At 41.3% G+C, this 17,968-nt stretch overlaps 1 protein-coding gene across 4 annotated transcripts in view; it reads right to left on the bottom strand.

The window, feature by feature from the left end:
* Positions 1 to 2,418: 2,418 nt before the first annotated feature.
* CPED1 (cadherin like and PC-esterase domain containing 1) overlaps positions 2,419 to 17,968 on the bottom strand; it is a 280,292-nt gene continuing 264,742 nt past the window's right edge. For 3 of the 4 annotated variants that reach the window (XM_070423793.1, XM_070423792.1, XM_070423795.1), the window contains one exon: positions 2,419 to 4,436. In XM_070423793.1, coding sequence (XP_070279894.1) covers positions 4,218 to 4,436 — 219 coding nt within the window. In that variant the 3' untranslated portion in view covers positions 2,419 to 4,217. Of the gene's footprint in view, positions 4,437 to 9,765; positions 11,486 to 17,968 lie in introns of those variants that run through there. The other variant, XM_070423794.1, reaches the window with a different exon arrangement.

Below are 17,968 nucleotides of genomic sequence, written 5' to 3'. Positions count from 1 at the left end.
TCCTATTTCAAGGAGCATAAAGAAAACAAATGGAGCACCATTTGGGGCGGCTGTATATCACCTGGAAAAAAAAGACTTCTACAGCCCCTGAACCAACGGAATGAATCATAAAAGAAATGAGGAAATTGGTAATAGCAGTTTCTCCAGCAATAAAAACATGATAAAAGGTTCTTTGACAGGACGAAACCTTGGAAGCCCTGCCAAGTAGAAAAACCTAGTGTGCAGGCACTGGCAGTATCTTGCTGACTTTAGTGGGTCTTTGGGGTTCCTAACAACTTCTGCTTCATCCCCCTAAGTCGAGGTGATCTATCAAAATGCCTTCGTGTCCCGGAGCAATCAAAGCCATTTGAACTGAAGTGATTCATGGACGAAAACTGCAGGAAGCCTTGCAGAGCAAGTATTTCTTGATCCAGGCAGAACGGTAGGATCTGCTGTCGCATCCTTTTACACTTGCATGCATGTTTTTGAAGTGATCAGCCCATGTGAGCTCACTCAAAGTTATGTTTGTTCATTTTAAATACATAGCCCTAGCTCCTAATTTTGATGACTTTTTTTTAATAAGATGAAAAGTTACACAGACAATTTTTACATATTGACGCTTCTTTCAGCATTAGCTCAATGGAAGGAGCCCATAAGATAATCCTATCTAATAATACACAAACATGGTATGCCTCCCATTGGCTAATCAGCGAGATATGCAAATTAACTGCCAACAAAGATGGCGGCTAATTTGCATACTGCAGGCAGGGCGGGACAGCACCATCCCACCTGCCCTGCCACCATCTGGGCCTGCTCTTTGCCACCCGAGGCGGTGGGGCGGGACAGCACCATCCCGCCTGCCCTGCTGCCATCCCGGGCCTATCTGCAACCCGAGGTGGCGGGCGTCCTGTGCGACCTGACCTGGGGCGGCCGGGTGGGGCAGCAGCGATCCACTGGCCCTGCCGTATGCGCGACCCAGGGTGGCGCCCCAACCCCCAGATTGGCCCTGCCATGTTCGGGACCCGACCCGGGGTGGCGGGGCAGGCACCAAGGGATCGGGCCTGCCATCTGCCACCCGGGGAGCGGGCCTAAGCCAGCAGGTGGTTATCTCCCGAGGGGTCCCAGACTGTGAGAGGGCACAAGTGGGGCTGAGGGACACTCGCCACCCTCCTCCCCCTCCAGTGCACAAATTTTTGTGCACCGGGCCTCTAGTATTTAATAAGGTCATCACCCTGATCATCTCTCCAGGCAAATGATCTTATTATTATATTAGATCCCTGCTTCCCCCCCCCCCCCCACCCCCGCCTCCATGCCAAAGCATTATGGCTTTCAAATAACTCTTGTTGGGTTACATAATTTTTGACCAGTTTTTGTGTCCAGCAAAATGAAAGGAGAAACTTGAGGCAGAACATTATGATTTTCCCCCAGTAAACATTACTGGAATGGTTTCCATTTTAAAAATCAGTAATTCCCCCCCTCCCCAATGCTTTTTCTCAGTGGGAATTACTGTGTTGCAGAGGTGACTACTAGGCACAGGGGCAGTTAACATGAGGAAGATGAAATGGCCCGAGTGTAAACTCCACCAGCAGGCAGTGGTGAGCCCTTCTTCTCCCTCTGTCCCTACAGGATCTAACTTGCCTACTCAGATGCCTGGCAAGTAGCACAGCGAGCCATTAAACACACACACGCCTGCACAATGTCAACAGTGATGCTTGGAAATACTTCTGCAGCTATTCATGACTTTTAATATTTTACATGTTTTCCTTAGTTTAGCTTAGTTTAGACTGGATACTAATCAATCCTTACAAAAGTACACTCCCTTTAACTTTTATATCTAAAAATATTTTAAAATGCCTACTCTTATTTTTTTCCACTCAAATGATTAACTTGCTAAGCACATCCAAATACTAGTGTTCATGCACACACAGACACACACCTATTTCCCCATGATAAAGTAAGTGGTAGTGTTTTTAATTAAGGAGCAATTAAATGATTTCTAGCCCCTGGCCGGGTAACTCGGTTAGTTAGAAGTTGCTTAGAGCATCCTCCCAGATTCACTCTCAGTTCAGGGCACATACAAGCAGCAACCACTGAATGCATATATAAGTGGAACAACAAAAATCGATGTTTCTCTCTCTCTGTGTCTCTCTCTCTCAATAAAAAATAAAATAAAAGTATAATGATTCCTACCATTTTAGTGTCTTTTCTTTAAAAAAAAGTAAAAGCTTGTTACAGCACTATCGTCAAAAGGTTTGGTCACTGTTCAGCAGGGAGTTCATCTGATGAAAATGTAGAGAATATCAGGGTTGGAGTATAGTAATCTGATTAAAACACATTCCAATAGTTGAATCTGCATGATAATATCTGTACCAAGTGGTCACCATTTGTATGGTTGTATAACTACAGCGGAAAATAAAATAAAAAGATACTCTCGGAACATCGAATATCACTAAGACATTTATTAATAACGTTATTACAATTGTGTCTTAAATCCATTATTTTTTCAATGGTGAAGAGTAAATGCCAGACAAACCTCAGGTAGACAGTTATTGCAATTATGTTGACAGTAAATTGCAAGAATCAGGCACTGGCTATATCCTGTTACAGAGAATGTAATATGTTAAAACTTGAGAGAGAGGCTGCATAAATTGGCAACATCTTATTTCATTAAAAAATGATGGAAAAACCTAAAAATGGTGCATGTGTATAGCTGCAGATATTAGAAAAAAAAATTCACTTTAAAGTGAATTCTGTACCATTCTTTTTAAAAATCTATCATCTATCAGATGCAGATATGTATTGCTTATATCAAGTGATATTTGTGCTTACATATAATTTAAGGCAGTTAAATATAAAGTCATGTTTACTTTCATATAAAAATATATATAAAAATAGAGTATTTAAAGGAGGTGGATATTCATACTAAGGAACTCATTGATCAAAATAGTTTTATGTTTCGTAAGGTAGTAAAATTGAGGTATTTGTACACTTAGTAATTTCAGCCATGTGTTGAATTAACCTTCTCAGCTCTTTCTCCCCCCCAAAAGGAAATTAATTCTTTAAAAACCATTGTTACTGTGAGATGTTATCTCACAACAAAGCATTTGTAAAATAAAGAAATTTACTATTTTGAAATGAAAATATAGAAGAAAAAGTTCTAAATACTAGAATTAGGTGTGTTTTATATGTATGCCACAGTTTTAATAAAAAATAATTTATGCCTACTCTAAATTTGAATTAGATACAGTTGTTCAGGAAAATAAAAATACAGTTACTAGTAACATAGGAGTATTTGTGGACATGTACAAATGCTTTATGGAAATAAATGCCTATGCACTTGAGAATGCCTAATCCTTTGCAAAATATTTACATAAAATGTAATTGTAACCTTACTTTACACAGGGCTCTATTGGCAAACCAAAGCTTTCTGAAGTAATACTGTCAATGAAACAAAGTAATACATGGGGAACTATATTTTCTTTCGCACTTAAAAATCACACATTTAATCAACTTAGTCTGCAGTTACCCAACCAAGTTCAGGGACATGATAGGAGGGAATGTTTCTGAAAATTACAGAGTGCAAAGTTAAACATACTGGTGTTTTAACGCTCAAATGTTACACTTCTCATCTCATAGAATCCATTTGAGTTCCCTTGTGGAGCATTCCTATTCTTTTCCTTTCAGTTATAAAACGTAAAAAGCATAGGAAAAATGTTTTTTGTAAGCATTCGATTTACAAAGCCGAAGCTACATTAGCGCCGCGTTTTCTCCTGGTGAAGGACGCAAGCGCAGTCCCTACTTGCAAGTGGAATGTAATTGCCTTTTTACCCTTCTCCATATTCACAGGCCAATAGAGAATATAACACAACGCTCAACGCATTAGCCTTTCTCCCACAATTCAAGTGCCTGTATTTCTTTTTATTATCACAATGCAATCCCTAGCCCACAGTGGTTCTTGTCCATATTGTATGTTGAGTAACCTTTTCCTGGCTCTGTCTTTCACATGGAAAACCAGCTGATTTTTAAGTGCACATCTTGACTTTATAAAGTGGTAGGAACAAAGTGTTATTACTTTTTTTTTTTAAAGCTGTGTGTGCATTGGTGTGTAACCGTGTGCTGGTGTGCATGGAGGCAGGTAGTCAGTCTAAAATATACACGATGCACAGGTTGTGGGTCTTAGACGATCATCCAGGTTAGTGGTTTGTCTTCAGTTGCAAATTCAGTCCCCATCAGGGAGTCTACGCAGCTCCTTTCTCCGCGCACATCCTGCTGAGAAGGATTTCAGAGCAAACCTGATTAATCGGACCTCGGACGTGATACGGCGATTGAACGTTTCTTAGGGAGTCTTGCTGCTGCTGTAGTTTGCTCTGGTTGCTGAAATATTTTCCCACAGTATGATTTCTTGATCGTTTTATTTTAATCAAGTGATTTTCTTTGGATAACTTGGACTTCACTACCTGCAAATCAAGAGCAAAAAAAATAGTGAGGCAATCGCGAGGGCCTTTGAGCCCTGCACAGAGCAGTGTAACTAACTCAGGAACCTGAACATTATTTCCATCACACGCATGGTGCCCAAAGGGCACAATACGATTCACAATGCCAAGAACCACAAGGGCCCAGCTTTTAGAGAAGACCAAGATCAAAGTGAGAATTTCTGCCTCTTTCCTTCCCTCAGGGTTTCTCTGCCACACTGCTGTGTGCGAGTCCCTATCTAGGCTGGGTGCTGTCACACACAGAAGGCGCTGGCGGGCCTCTGCTGAGTCACGGATTCAAGCCTGGCACTCTACATCTCTCGCGGCAGCCTTTTACAGAATAGCAACTGCAGCGGGTTTCAGAGTAAAATTGTTTTTCCATTGCACAGCATAAGCTGACGCTGTTACAGTGAGTGGTTTTGTTTCTCTGTGCACCCAGTAAATTCTGGAACCTGAAGGAGCAGTCTATGCCCTAGTAGGCTAATAACTTTATACTTGTTTGTACATATGCAGATACATATGTGCATTTATTTACATTTTTCGAATTGGCAGTATAATAAGCATTTGTAAAGCACAAAAAGGTCTGTAATAAAACCCCTCCCTGTCTCTGTCCCCTACCTCCAATTACTCAGTTCCCTCCCCAGAGGACACCAGCTTCTTTGTGATTCTATTCACAGATGTTTTATGGCCATCAATGCACACAGAGACCAAGAGGCCATGTTTACTGTCTATTTGCACAGTTTACAAAAAGATGCCCTGGTGGAACCCTGTACTTTTCAGCTGTCATCACTGAGTTATATCATTCAGGTTATTAGCACCAATGGTCAGAGAGAACTAGGTGGGGACCAAGACAGATTGGAGGGGGGGTTGGGAAATAGGATGAGAGAAAATATAGTAACACCCCGATATAACAGACTAATACGGGCAAGGGGTGTCCTTTAAGGCTGAAAGTCTGTTAGATAATGAAGTAGGTTTTCCAAATGGGTATGTTCAAAATTTGATACATTAGTTCACCCATTTTTGCTTATGTAGACACATTTGTGTAATTAAAATTAAGTGTGTATGAAAAGTTGACTTTCACAGAAAAGTTTTCTATATGCGTTACTGTCCCTTTAAATGTCTACTGAGTAGGTCTAGGAAATGCGTGCATTCACCAGTCACCACCAGCAAACAAGGGCACACGCTGAGGTGTGGCTTAGTGTAGAGGGGACATGGGCCTGCACGTGTTAAAACTGCTGCTGAAAGTCACGCCACAGGACCACGGAACCAATCACCATGTGCAATGCAGTGTGATCACGTGCTAGTCATTCCCAGAACATTGTTTACGGGCGGTGACTCTTGGATTTGAATATGTAGACTATGGTTGCAGACATGTAATATTTATTTTTGTCCACAAAATTACTAGTGTTTTTTCCAACATATGGCCATTTCGCTAAAATTTGTTAAAAATAACAGTGAACTAATAACAAAAAAATAACCTGTTTAAGTTCATTATAAGCAAAACTTGTTTTAAAGCATTTTAAAACTAACAGGGTGTTAATTTTCACATATGACATATGAATCAGTAATTTTGTCCATTAAAGCCTAAGTCTGTTAAATTGAGGTCTGCAAAATCGAGGGTTTACTTTACTGGCAAAGATGTTTTGGGTGGCTTTACAAATGAATAACAAACCATTAATTCCATCATGTTAATGCAATTGTAAGACATTAATTTTGGTCAATATGGACACATAAATTAGTTACTAATGACTAAGGAAGGTAACACTACCTAACACGGTTTTTTAAATTCTTTTGAGTGTTTTATAATGATTTGGATACATATTTTTGATCCTATGTAAGAGAATGTAATAAAAAACAGTTCAAAAAATATATAATACTTGAAAGAAATGATATCTATTTTGAAGATAAGTATTTTTAGTTATATTATAAGTGGGTGAGCATGAACCTTTTTAGAAGATATTTTTAATAGAGATTCTGTAATGATCTACACTAAAATGTTAAGAGTAGAAATCTTTGGGTGGAGAAATTACTGTAGAGGTGATTTAAAATGTATTCTCAACAAAAATAGATCCAGAGACAAAGAAACACTGAACAGACCATCCAACCTCAGAGAGAAGGTGGGGAAAGGGGGTGGTGGTGTAAGACAGCAACCAAAGGCCTTGTATGCTTGCATATAAGCATAACCAATGGACATGGGCGGTGGGAGCTTGTCCTGGGGGGTGAGAGTGGCGGGAGGGGGTTTGGTTAATCGGGGAAAAAGGAGAGGTATGGAATATTTTAAACGATAAAAAAGGAAAAGAAAAAAAGAAACCTTCCGTTTGTATCACTGAAAAAAAATGTATTCTCTATCACTTTTGGTCTTGACTTTTAAAATTTAATACAAAGAATGTGCATTACTTCATAATCATATAAATGTTGAGGCTAATCTCATTTTGAAGAAAAAATATAATATTAATGTGTTTTGAAACCACTTATACCCTTCCAACCCCAAAGAAATGACTTGTTTTCCTATAGCTATGGGAGGCTTGGCTTTTTATGATGAGTCCCTCAGAGGAAGTGACTTTTAAGAAGTCCAGTGAAATCAGTGGTTTGCGGTAAGCAATCCCTATGGATCGTAATTTAGAGCTCAGTTTGCAGTTAACCACTGATTAGTATTCCAGGCCCCAAGGTTGTACGTTGCTGTTAGGTGCAGCAACTTCTGCCTCTGTTCAGTGATGCTATAACTTTAAATATGATAGGCTGGGAGGCGCACCAATGTTTTCCTGAAGGTTTTGCCCATTTTGGGGAGGTCTGTACTCAGTGATAGCAAGATTAGTGAACATTTTTAAAGTTTATTTCAGGAAACACTTGAGCACAAATATTACATTCAACCCTGAAAAAATATTAGTACAGTGTTCCGAAACCAAAATTAGGTTAATTTTGTTTATATAATTTTATCTTACGTGGATGGTCTGCATGCCAATTACATGTAAAATGGAAAAAGGGCCATCCCGATGCAAAAGGTTATAGAACTTCAAACATTATTTTTAATGTTTTGTGTGATTCCAGGGCTGCATTGAATGTTGCATTACACACGTTGGACAATGCTAGCGAGGATGCACGTAGCAATCTTGAATGCAGTTCATAAAAGAGATACACAAGAATACATATTCCCAGTGTGTTTGCTGAAGCAGATGCTTTCACTCAGGAGTAATGTCAATGTTTTACCACACCTTTCCACAAAGGAAACTTGATCTTGTATTTCTGTTTGTAAATCACTGAAGTGAGAAAGAAAGATGAAATGAGGGCGTCTCCCCTAGTGTCCGAGGCCCAGCCTAATGCCACCTGCAGAGCCAATGCTCCCGCTATGCTTTCCTAGATTGACACCTACGTGCCTATGCCAGGGATTGGCCCAACAACTCTTAATGTAGTTGGTTTCCTTTGAAATTATTTTCCAGGAAATAATAAAAGATAGGTTTCCTAATTCCTTTGTTAACCGAGTATCAATTTCATTCTGAATCCTGAAAGCGGACAGACCTACACAGAAGGAATTATTTCAATTTTAATTTGTCAAAATATAGATTCAAAGAAATCCTCCCAGATGCTGTTGCAAATGGAATCAGGAACCTTTGAAAATTCCAGCAGCATTATGTGCTCTGCCACGAGCTCATACATTTATTTCAGGAATGCAGGGTTTAATCTTATGAAATGTTTTGCTCTAGGAAATGACCAAGGAATTATTTGTAGCTATATGATTGTTTACCTTGAAAACCCAAAGGAATCTACTGCAAAATAATGAAATGCTAGAAGGAGAACACTTGAAAATTATATATCTTTTATATATTCTATCAATAATTCATAGGAAATATATTACAGAAAATATTCCATTACATTACTAAAACAACTTCAAGTTAACAGTGATGCAGGTGAAGAATATATCAAAAGTTTAATGACATAAAAGAAAATGTAAACAAATAGAAAGACATACCATGTCAAATCCTCCCAAACTAATTAAAGTGCTATTACAATGGTAATCCCAGCAGGAATTGGGAGGAACTTAATAAAGAAATTCTAAAATACATCTTTAAGAGTAAATGTAAGAAAAAAAATCAAGGCCATTTGTGAAGGAAAAAAAAAGTAGTAATGAGGGAGACTGTCGACACCAGACAATCATTCATCTGTATGAACGGGATCTACCATCAACCCACCATAGACTCAACTTGTTGGTTGTATAAGCCAAGTACAAGCAGAATTCAATATTGAGAGAGGAAGGATAGGAATGTTCATACTGCAGATTAAAATGCATTTCATAGACTGCTACTGTTCCTTAAAATGTTCATTAAAAAATAAGGTAGTTTTAAATAAAGCCCAATGTTATGTAAATCCAGTGACCATAAATTTTGATAGTGTAATAGTTTTAATTATGTGGGATTAAAATAAGAGTATATGTTTAAAATGGAGCTATTTATCAAATGGCCAGTAGCGTCTCCAACGGAGAAGTAGATGAGGATTGGGAGGTATATCTACAAGGTGTCCCCAAAACATGAACACATGTTTTTACCAGCGGATGGCTCAATGGATGGTTCTTTCTTTTCAGCCAGATTAAGCTTTGAACAAAGGAAATTTATCCTAAAATGCTACTGGAAGTTTGAAAACACAGTTGAAGTATAAACACTGTCTTTAGAATTATTCAAAGTGTGTATACATTTCTCTGTGTCCCCCCAAAATGTACTTACACTTTAACAGCTGAAAATTCACTTAGCTTTCATTCTTTTTCAGGTTTAACTGTTTAAACAAAGGATACTTATCCACTGGACTCTTTTATGGGGATACATAAAAGATAAATCTTAAAGTACAAAACCAGCAACAGTTGATGAATTGAGGGTGCACAAATACTGAACGAAATGATTCTTGCCGAAACCGGTTTGGCTCAGTGGATAGAGCGTCGGCCTGTGGACTGAAAGGTCCCAGGTTAGATTCCGGTCAAGGGCATGTACCTGGGTTGCGGGCACATCCCAGTAGGAGATGTGCAGGAAGCAGCTGATCGATGTTTCTCTCTCATCGATGTTTCTAACTCTCTATCTCTCTCCCTTCCTCTCTGTAAAAAATCAATAAAATATATTAAAAAAAAAAAGAAATGATTCTTGATGTTTGTGATACCATTGCTTCGCATTATCAGTAGTGCTTGGACCAGAATGGTCACCAGTTTGAAAACAGGCATTGACATAAAATTTATTCACTTCTATAGATTCTTTTAATTTTGAAAAATGAACTGTATGTTAATTAACACTGACTTTATAATCATTCAAAACGTGTATACATTTTTTTTTGGGGGGGGGGGAGGGACACCCTGTAGTGTAAGGACAGGATTTTTGTTTTTGTTTTTATTGTACATACTAAGTTTTAAATTTTCAGAGTTAGCAAGAATTCACGTAATCCCTTATGATAGAGAAACAGTAGAAGAGAAGCAAAATGATGCCATGTCTTAAAACGTTACAATTTAATGATATCATTTTCCATATAATATCCATGCTTTAATCTCCAGAGTTCTCTGCTTTGGGAAACACATGGAGTAATTCAGACATGGTCCCTACCCTCAAGGGGACTATATAAAGACACATGTCTGAGATACTTGAAGTAAGAACTAGAATGAAATGACTTCAATGACATTGCCGGAGACGCGCTCCCAAGGTCAGGCACCAGGCTGTTCCCATGCGATGAATAGTTCCTTCGTACATGAAAAAGACTTCGTGCTAATTTATGACAGGCATGATAATCTCCTCACATGGCGATTATTTCTTTGAACTTATTTGTAAAACTCAGTGCCCAGCATTGGTGTCACACGGCTATATCTGAGTTTCAAAATATGACCTGATTTTAGAGGCTCTAAAGGGGAGGACAAGGAGTAAGCTATCATTTTAAGACTTGGAAAAGTTATGCCAGTGGAAAGCGTTTGATACCTGTACAATGGAGAGCTGCTTGCTTCTTTGCTTTGATCTCATGTGTGGAAATGTGCCCATTTGGGTCCTTCCCCAAATCAGAGGACCATTTGGGATTTTAAAATCCAACTAATGTGTCAACTAGAATGTGGCTTTGGAAGAGAGCTGTTAGTAATGCAAATGTTAGTTTCCCTCTGGTGCAAAATAATAACAATATTAAAAAGGAGCCATCAGAAAACAGCAGGGAAAGATTTAGGCCTTGAACCAGAGACAAAAGACTTTTGATGTTTGTTTACAGTGGTTACCTCAATCAGAGACAAATTCTAATAGTTTGACACTTCCAAACACCTCTCTAAATTTGGGTTCTTATGACTTTACCACTGAGAAAGAGTCATGCCTATCTAACAGGATAAGGAACTACTGCATATGTTTAATTATATATACATATAGGATTTGGAAATGTTTACATTATTTTAATTAGTGTTAAGTGACATTATTTTGCCACTTAAAAAAATTCAAAGTAACCTCTTGTCTTTAGTGTGTTTTTTTTTTTGTTTTGTCTATTTCTTTTTGAATTTACTGTGTCAAATTATACTTAAAATTAGGAAAAGATAGTGAAGGCCAATTGTTCTCCAGAAAGTGTGATAACTGTTAGGTCAGCATTGTTTTATAATAACAGGTATGGGTGTAATAAGAAAATATTTCTCACAGCAATGTTCAAGTTTAGATGGTTTCATGTGGAAATAGACTTTCAAGTGAAGAAGACAGCATTTCAAAACAGTGATATATTTTAATATATTAGGTATAAAAACTTAGAAAAGAGTAATTTTGGAGCTGAAATCATGTTATGTAAATATAAGATATTACAGGATATGTAGATGATCAAATTTTTCTATGACTCAGTGTAATAAGAATTGAAATTCTGTGACTTTGGGTATAGAAGTGAATTTTATATTTTCATAGGTTTCTTATATGCTAAAGATCTCCCGGTTTATGGTGGTAGCTATTTCCACCTCTCTACATAATTAAGGACTTGTGGACACAGACATTTTAGAAGGCATACTAATGGCCACAATTCAACTTGACTGGTGTTGTCCAATGGCTCTTGTAAGGCCTCTGAAACAAAAGAAAGACTGTAATAAACTACACAACAAAGGCAACCTTGCAACTTTTACTGCTAGAGGCATGTCACATCAACATTCAAAATGGATTTCACATACATACTCATCAGAATGAATGCATGACCATGTCAAGTAATTGCTGCACTGCAATAACTTTGAATTTTCAAAAAGCCAGTGCAGATGCGGAAAGCTTGGTGAGTTGGAAAAGTGTCAGGCAGATTACAAGCAAATACCTTTGCTAAAACTGATCTGGACCTGAATAACACCCAGGGAGCTTCTGATGTGGTTCCAGAGCCACAGAACAAAATAGGAAACAATGTTCCGCGGTGCAAATGTTCCAAAATCTCCCTAGACTGGATTAGGGGAGTTGGTCTGATTACAAGCAGGTTTCACAATCCCGAGTGGGATCCGAAGAGGAATGAGGGCTATGGCTTCCTAAGGTTGGAAAACAGGACATTGACCAGGCAGAATGGTAATGCAGACTTTGCAGATAAACGTCTATAATTGAAGTCCTCTTTACTTGGTGTAGTCATTCTGCAGGCAGGATATTCCACTTAAGACCCAGTCACAAACTTAAGGCCAGCTCACAGAGTAGCCTAAGAATTCACAGAAATGGAGTAAAAAAAAAAATAAAAGGATGAGCAATAGCTGGAAGCCAGTCCTTGTCATTCATAATTCCATTTCAGGAAATTATGCAATTTTTTTTTAAGATAAAGAATTCTTTCATTCCACCCCCCCACCCCCACCCCCCAAATATTTAATTATGGCCACATGAAATAAGCTATGCTCGGATTGAAGGGTGTCCAACTTCGGAATGGGTCAAAGATGCTGAGGATTAGAGGGAAGGACAAAAGTTTTCTTTAGGAATGAGGGTTTTTTGTTCTTGTTCTTGGTGTTTCCAGATTTGCACCCTCCCTCCAATTCTCCAACTCTTCATACTCTGGCAGCTGAGCCCTTTAAAATCCTGTCTCTAGACACACCTCAGTTCCTAGGTCTGGGAACAAATTCTGCTCTGAGGTTGGGAGGTTGGTTATAAGGAGCTACAAACCAGCAGTTGGCTGATTGAGTGTTAAACTGCTGGTTCAACCTTGTACGCCTATGCAGTTCCCCAGAAACGAACTCCCCTGTTTTAAACTCATCTTCCTAAGTGGCTGAATATTCCTATCAGTGAATTCTTAATACTTGGCTGGCCTTCGGTAGCCTGATGGGTCCTAAGCTAAGTTGCTACCCCGCTCTATTTAGATGTTGCACTTGGGTCTTGGAATCTATTTGATGGGAACTCACAGGAATTTGTTTCCATCCACTCTCTTAAGCTTAGACTTTTTATTGAAGAATATGGCACTGAAATGTGACTTAGAAACAATTTGTGTGGGCCCATGTTTGCAACTGCTGGCTTCGCTGTAGGGCTCTGCTCAGCACTACTCTGGTCTTTTTCAAGGATATCTATTGGGCGCTGAATTTCCTGTCAGAAGAGATGGCCAGCCTCCTGTCTGAGGTGGCAGGTGTCTGTCCGCCTGTATTCTAGGGGTTTGGGAAGAAGTTGAGGGGTTTCAGCCTTCCAACTTTCATTTTCATCTTTCTGACTCCAGCTTCTGGATTCATGTGTTCTTTACTGTACCTGTGTTTTGGAGTCCAGACTGCTGTTCAATTTTAAAGGAAATGATGTGTATGGATGTAGGTTCTTGACCGCATAGGTGGGACTTGGGGCTCGGGGACCACCAATTTTGCATACAGACTTTTAACCCATTCTTTTCCACCCTGTGCCTCACCCCGGCCTGCCTTCCTCAGGGCGGGGCTCCTCAGGTCCAAGCCATTCAGAGCATCTGCGCTGCACCTCTCCCTGGTGTTTCTTCTCTCAAGACACTTGACAGGATAGCTTACTTCATTGGCTGAGTCAAACTTCCCAAATTGAACCTGGGTTTCTTATCTGTTATGAGTTATTTCTTAGTATGTCTATTTTTGGGGGGAAGGTGAATACCTTTATGTTTTTACAGCCTTTTTAGTGGAGTTTCAAGTGGATGAAAAGATAAATGCTTGCGGCCAATCTGTATACTCCATGCCCGATCTTAGACCTTACCCTTTATGCTAGTTTCCCCAAAGTATGTTTAGTGAAGTGTTAATAGTTATTAAAAAAAAGAAAAGTGGTTCTGTGGTCAAAGAAGTTTGGGAAAAACTGGATCAAACTAAGCTAAACAGTTTCTTTGCTGTAGGGCTTCTGGGATCATTTAATATACTAATATTATTTGAGAATCCTTTAAGTGGAGGCATATACAGTATTTCCTAAACCACAGATCCTGTTTTCACCAGGCTTGAACATGAAAACATAAAGTGGGGAATGTATTTAAACCCCCCAGAAATGAAGGTTTATTTCAAAGAACAGGAAATAGTGCTGGGTCAACATCTTTTTCTTAGGCACACTAACTCTAGTTCCAGGACTGCTGCGGCTGGGAAGTGCAGCTGCCTCATGGAGTCATCATACCCATTCAGTACAGAGTGATGGACTCTCTCTTTGCTCATCCTCCATTTAATTATCCATCTTAAGGAAGAGACCCTGATATAATTGGTCTTACTACCATTCAATACAGGATGCTCCCAAGTTTAGGTGGAACCCTTAAACTTCTTCCCAAATCCCTTAGAATATTGGCAGGCAGGCACACGCCACCTCTGACAGGATTTAAAACAGGATTTTGTAGCAAATCGTTTCAGAAAACACTGGACTCCCTTAGGGCTAATGAATTCATCCTCATCAGGCACAGATCTCTAATCTAATCACCCCACACAAAAGGCTAGGATTCACTTGCAGATGATGGAATGAGCACTAATCCTATATTATAAAAGGCTAATATGCAAATTGTCCCCTCGACTGGGAGTTCAACTGGGAGTTCAACAGGGGGGAGGGGGGAGTGGGCCCTCCCTCCGGCTGGTCTTGCCCTGGATTGGCACCCCCCGCACCCTGATCAGGGGTGGGGCCAGCCTGCCAACAGCCTGTGGCCCCTCCCCCAAGCCACCCCCCCACCCCACCCCCAGATCAGGGGTGGGGTTGCCAGCCAACTACCCGAAGCCCCTCCCTCTGGCCAGGCGGGCCCCATTGGCCCTGATTGGGTCAGGCTGACCAGACCCTACCCATACACAAATTCATGCACCAGGCCTTTAGTTATTTTATAAAAAAACCCCAAACGAACTGTCTAGAATCACTTTCCCAATAAAAGGGTAGAGGAATGTTAGGCAGTTAGAAGTTCTGTGACTCCTCTACTTATAGAGCTATTAAAAGATTTTAAATGACAACATCAGACTTGAAGTATAGAAATATTATCCCAGTAGGGCATGAAGGATAAATTCAAGTAGTGGAAAGTGAAGGTTCCAGGGAAGAAGAGACCCTCCAGCTCACCTTGTTCATTAATCAACATCCTGCCAGTTTTTCACCAGTGTCCTTGACCTGGTCCTCTCCTATGTACTCAGGGCCCTTGTTCCAACAGCCCTACTCCCTCCTATAGTCTTAATATTTCCTTACTATTGATAACTCCTTCTCTGCCCATAAACTGCCTTTGGACCATTTTCTGTTCCAATATCTTTCCCTATTTCTTTTTTTTTTTAAATAAATTTTATTGATTTTTTACAGAGAGCAATGAAGAGGGATAAAGAGTTAGAAACATCGATGAGAGAGAAATATCGATCAGCTGCCTCCTGCACACCCCCCACTGGGGATGTGCCCGCAACCAAGGCACATGCCCTTGATCAGAATTGAACCTAGTACCCTTCAGTCCGCAGGCCGATGATCTATCCGCTGAACTAAACTGGTTAGGGCTCCCTATTTCTTTCTTTTTTCTTTTTTTTTATTAACTAAGATGTCTTTATTTATTTATTTTTGTGTGATTAATCACTATGCTTTAATTATGTTCCATTTGTAACAATGAAATTGGGGGTCACCACAACATGAGGAACTGTATTAAAGGGTCACAGCATTAGGAAGGTTGAGACCACTGGTCTAAGGTTTATTTCTACCTCAATTGCTGGCCCCTAACCTGGTCTGGGCTTGGGCAGGAGGGAAACAACTGATGTGTTTCTCTCACATTGATTATTTCTGTCTTTCCCTCTCTCCCCCACTCTCTCTAAAGGTCAAATCTTCAAAGTGCATGCAAGCTACTCCTCCCAGGGGGTCCGGACTGAATGTTCAAGAGCATCTCCAGGAAGGCCCGCGGGGATGGTGCCTCCACATTCTGGAAGGTGTTCTGGACTCTGCCGAACAGGATGAAGTATTTCATCTTCAGACCGATGAACCCCAAGTGGTTTTCATCGAACACGATGAAGACTCCAGGGAAGCGCCCGGGGTAGGCGAAGGGATCTAAGGTACCAATGTGAACGCCATAGAAACACATCTTGCAAGTTCGAGGGTAGTTTTGGTCTCTTGAGCGCACGCCCACAGGCAGAACAAACGGAACAGGCTGCTCCTCCGAAGCTGCAGCCCCGGACTCCCCGACGCTGGGCTGGGCAGGGCTCTGCCAGCCATGGCCCTGGCTTTCCTCAGTCCCGTCTTTTTGCTGCTGCTCCCGGATCACCTGCTGGTCAATCTCCTGGACCACGCGGGAGAGCTCCTTGAAGTTGCGGAAGATCTCGCCATCTGGCAGCTGGATGGGGCGCATGAGGTGGATCTCTAACATCCCGATGGTGTCTCCCGTGATCTTCGTGACCCTGACATACTTCCCATGGAAGCTGAGCATGGCAATCCTTAGGCCAAAGGGATCGTATTTGCCTTGGAAGAGGCCTGGCCTGATGAGGTGGTTTGGCGGGAGGTAGAGGTGGCGATAGGTCAGGCAGTCATACAGCTGTCTGTCCTCCTGCACCCGCCCCCGTTTTCCCCTAAGTCGCGTTGGTGAATCCTTTCGGTGGTCTCTCTTGATCCACTGGATGCTGAACCTGTCCTTCTGAATCTGCATGTGGCGGCTGTGGGAAGTGCTGTGGAAGTCTTCCATGTAGTACTCCACCGCGGCTGATGTCCTCTCTGTCAGGAGAATTCTGAACGAGGGCGTGAATTGCATTGGGCCATCCACATGGGTGTTAAGGAAAGGCCTGTACGTCCAACCAGTAATGCATAAGCTGTCCAGCACTACATTCAGCAGTCCTCTGTAGCTATAATCTAGCTGCCACAAACCCAAAATGTTTCTGTATGGGAACATCTTCGCATAGACTTCTCGATAAGACATACCCATCATCTCCCGTTTCTGCAAGTTTTCACAAACACCAAACTCCTCGCGGTAGCGCTGTCTCCAGATGCTGTCCTTGCGTAGGATGTGGCGGAATTTGGTCAGGCCTGGGCCAGGCTGAGCAGGTCAGAGCCGGGGAGCGAGGCGAAGATCTCCTCCAGCATCTCCACCGGCAGGTCCTGCAGCGAGCAGTGCGGGGGCAGCATGGGGCTAGAGATTCCTCCACCCCCCCGCACTGCACCGCGCTGCCGCGTCAGCCTCGATCTGCTTTTCTGCCAGGGCCGGTTTGCTGTCGGCTGCTGCTTTCTCAACTGGGCCCTGGCACTCCCACTGAGCCTCAGCAAGGTTTTAAGCTGGCTCGGTCCGCCCTAGAGTCCAGCCACATCCCCCAGGGCCTAGCCACGCCCCCTCAGAGAGGATCCAATTGTAGGACTTTAAACCCATTACTCATTAACAGTCGCCTCCCTTTCCCAGTGCCCCTCCCTGCTCTCCCACCCTAGCCCCTGGCAGTTACTAATCTGCTTTCTGTAGGGAGATCCCTCCAGGGATATGCCTATGGGGAGGTTGGGGGCGGGGTGTGGGGGAGGACATTACACAGAAATTCAGTAAAAAAAACCACACAACTGTGGTACATCTACACAATGGAATACTACGCTGTGGTAAAAAAGAAGGAACTCTTGCCATTTGCAATAGCATGGATGGAACTGGAGAGCATTATGCTAAGTGAAATTAGCCAGTCTGAGAAAGATAAATACCACATGATCTCACTCATTTATGGAATATAGAGAACAACATAGACTGATGAACAGGGACAGATTCAAAGACAGAGAAATGGCGATCAGACTGTCAATCCCCAGAGGGAAAGTAGGGGAAGGTGGGGGTAAGGGGAAGAGATCAATCAAAGGACTTGTATGCATGCATATAAGCCAAACCAATGGACATGGACAACAGGGGGATGAGAACATGAGTGGGGGGGAGAGGTTGGGGGTTAATGGGGGGATGAGGACACATTTGAAATACCTTAACCAATAAAGAAATTAAAGATTAAAATAAGATAAAAGAAAAGAAAAGAAAAAACATTCATGAGAATGTTTAAAAATCTGACCCCTCGGTACATTGCTGGCGGAAATGTAAAATAGCGGGGCCACGTTGGAAAACGAGTCACCTGATGGCCCACAAGTTCCACTTCTAGGTACATACCCAAAAGAAATGGAAATATGTTCACACAAAAAAACTTGTACACAATGTTCATAGCAGCGTTATTCATAAGAGCTTCA

Source organism: Myotis yumanensis, unplaced genomic scaffold (assembly GCF_028538775.1).
Source record: "Myotis yumanensis isolate MYYU_CA2020_CCGP unplaced genomic scaffold, mMyoYum1.0.hap1 SCAF_9, whole genome shotgun sequence".
In the NCBI taxonomy this organism is placed as follows: domain Eukaryota; kingdom Metazoa; phylum Chordata; class Mammalia; order Chiroptera; family Vespertilionidae; genus Myotis; species Myotis yumanensis.
The sequence above is the reverse complement of the archived record's forward strand: the minus strand, read 5'-3'. Positions and strand labels throughout refer to the sequence as shown.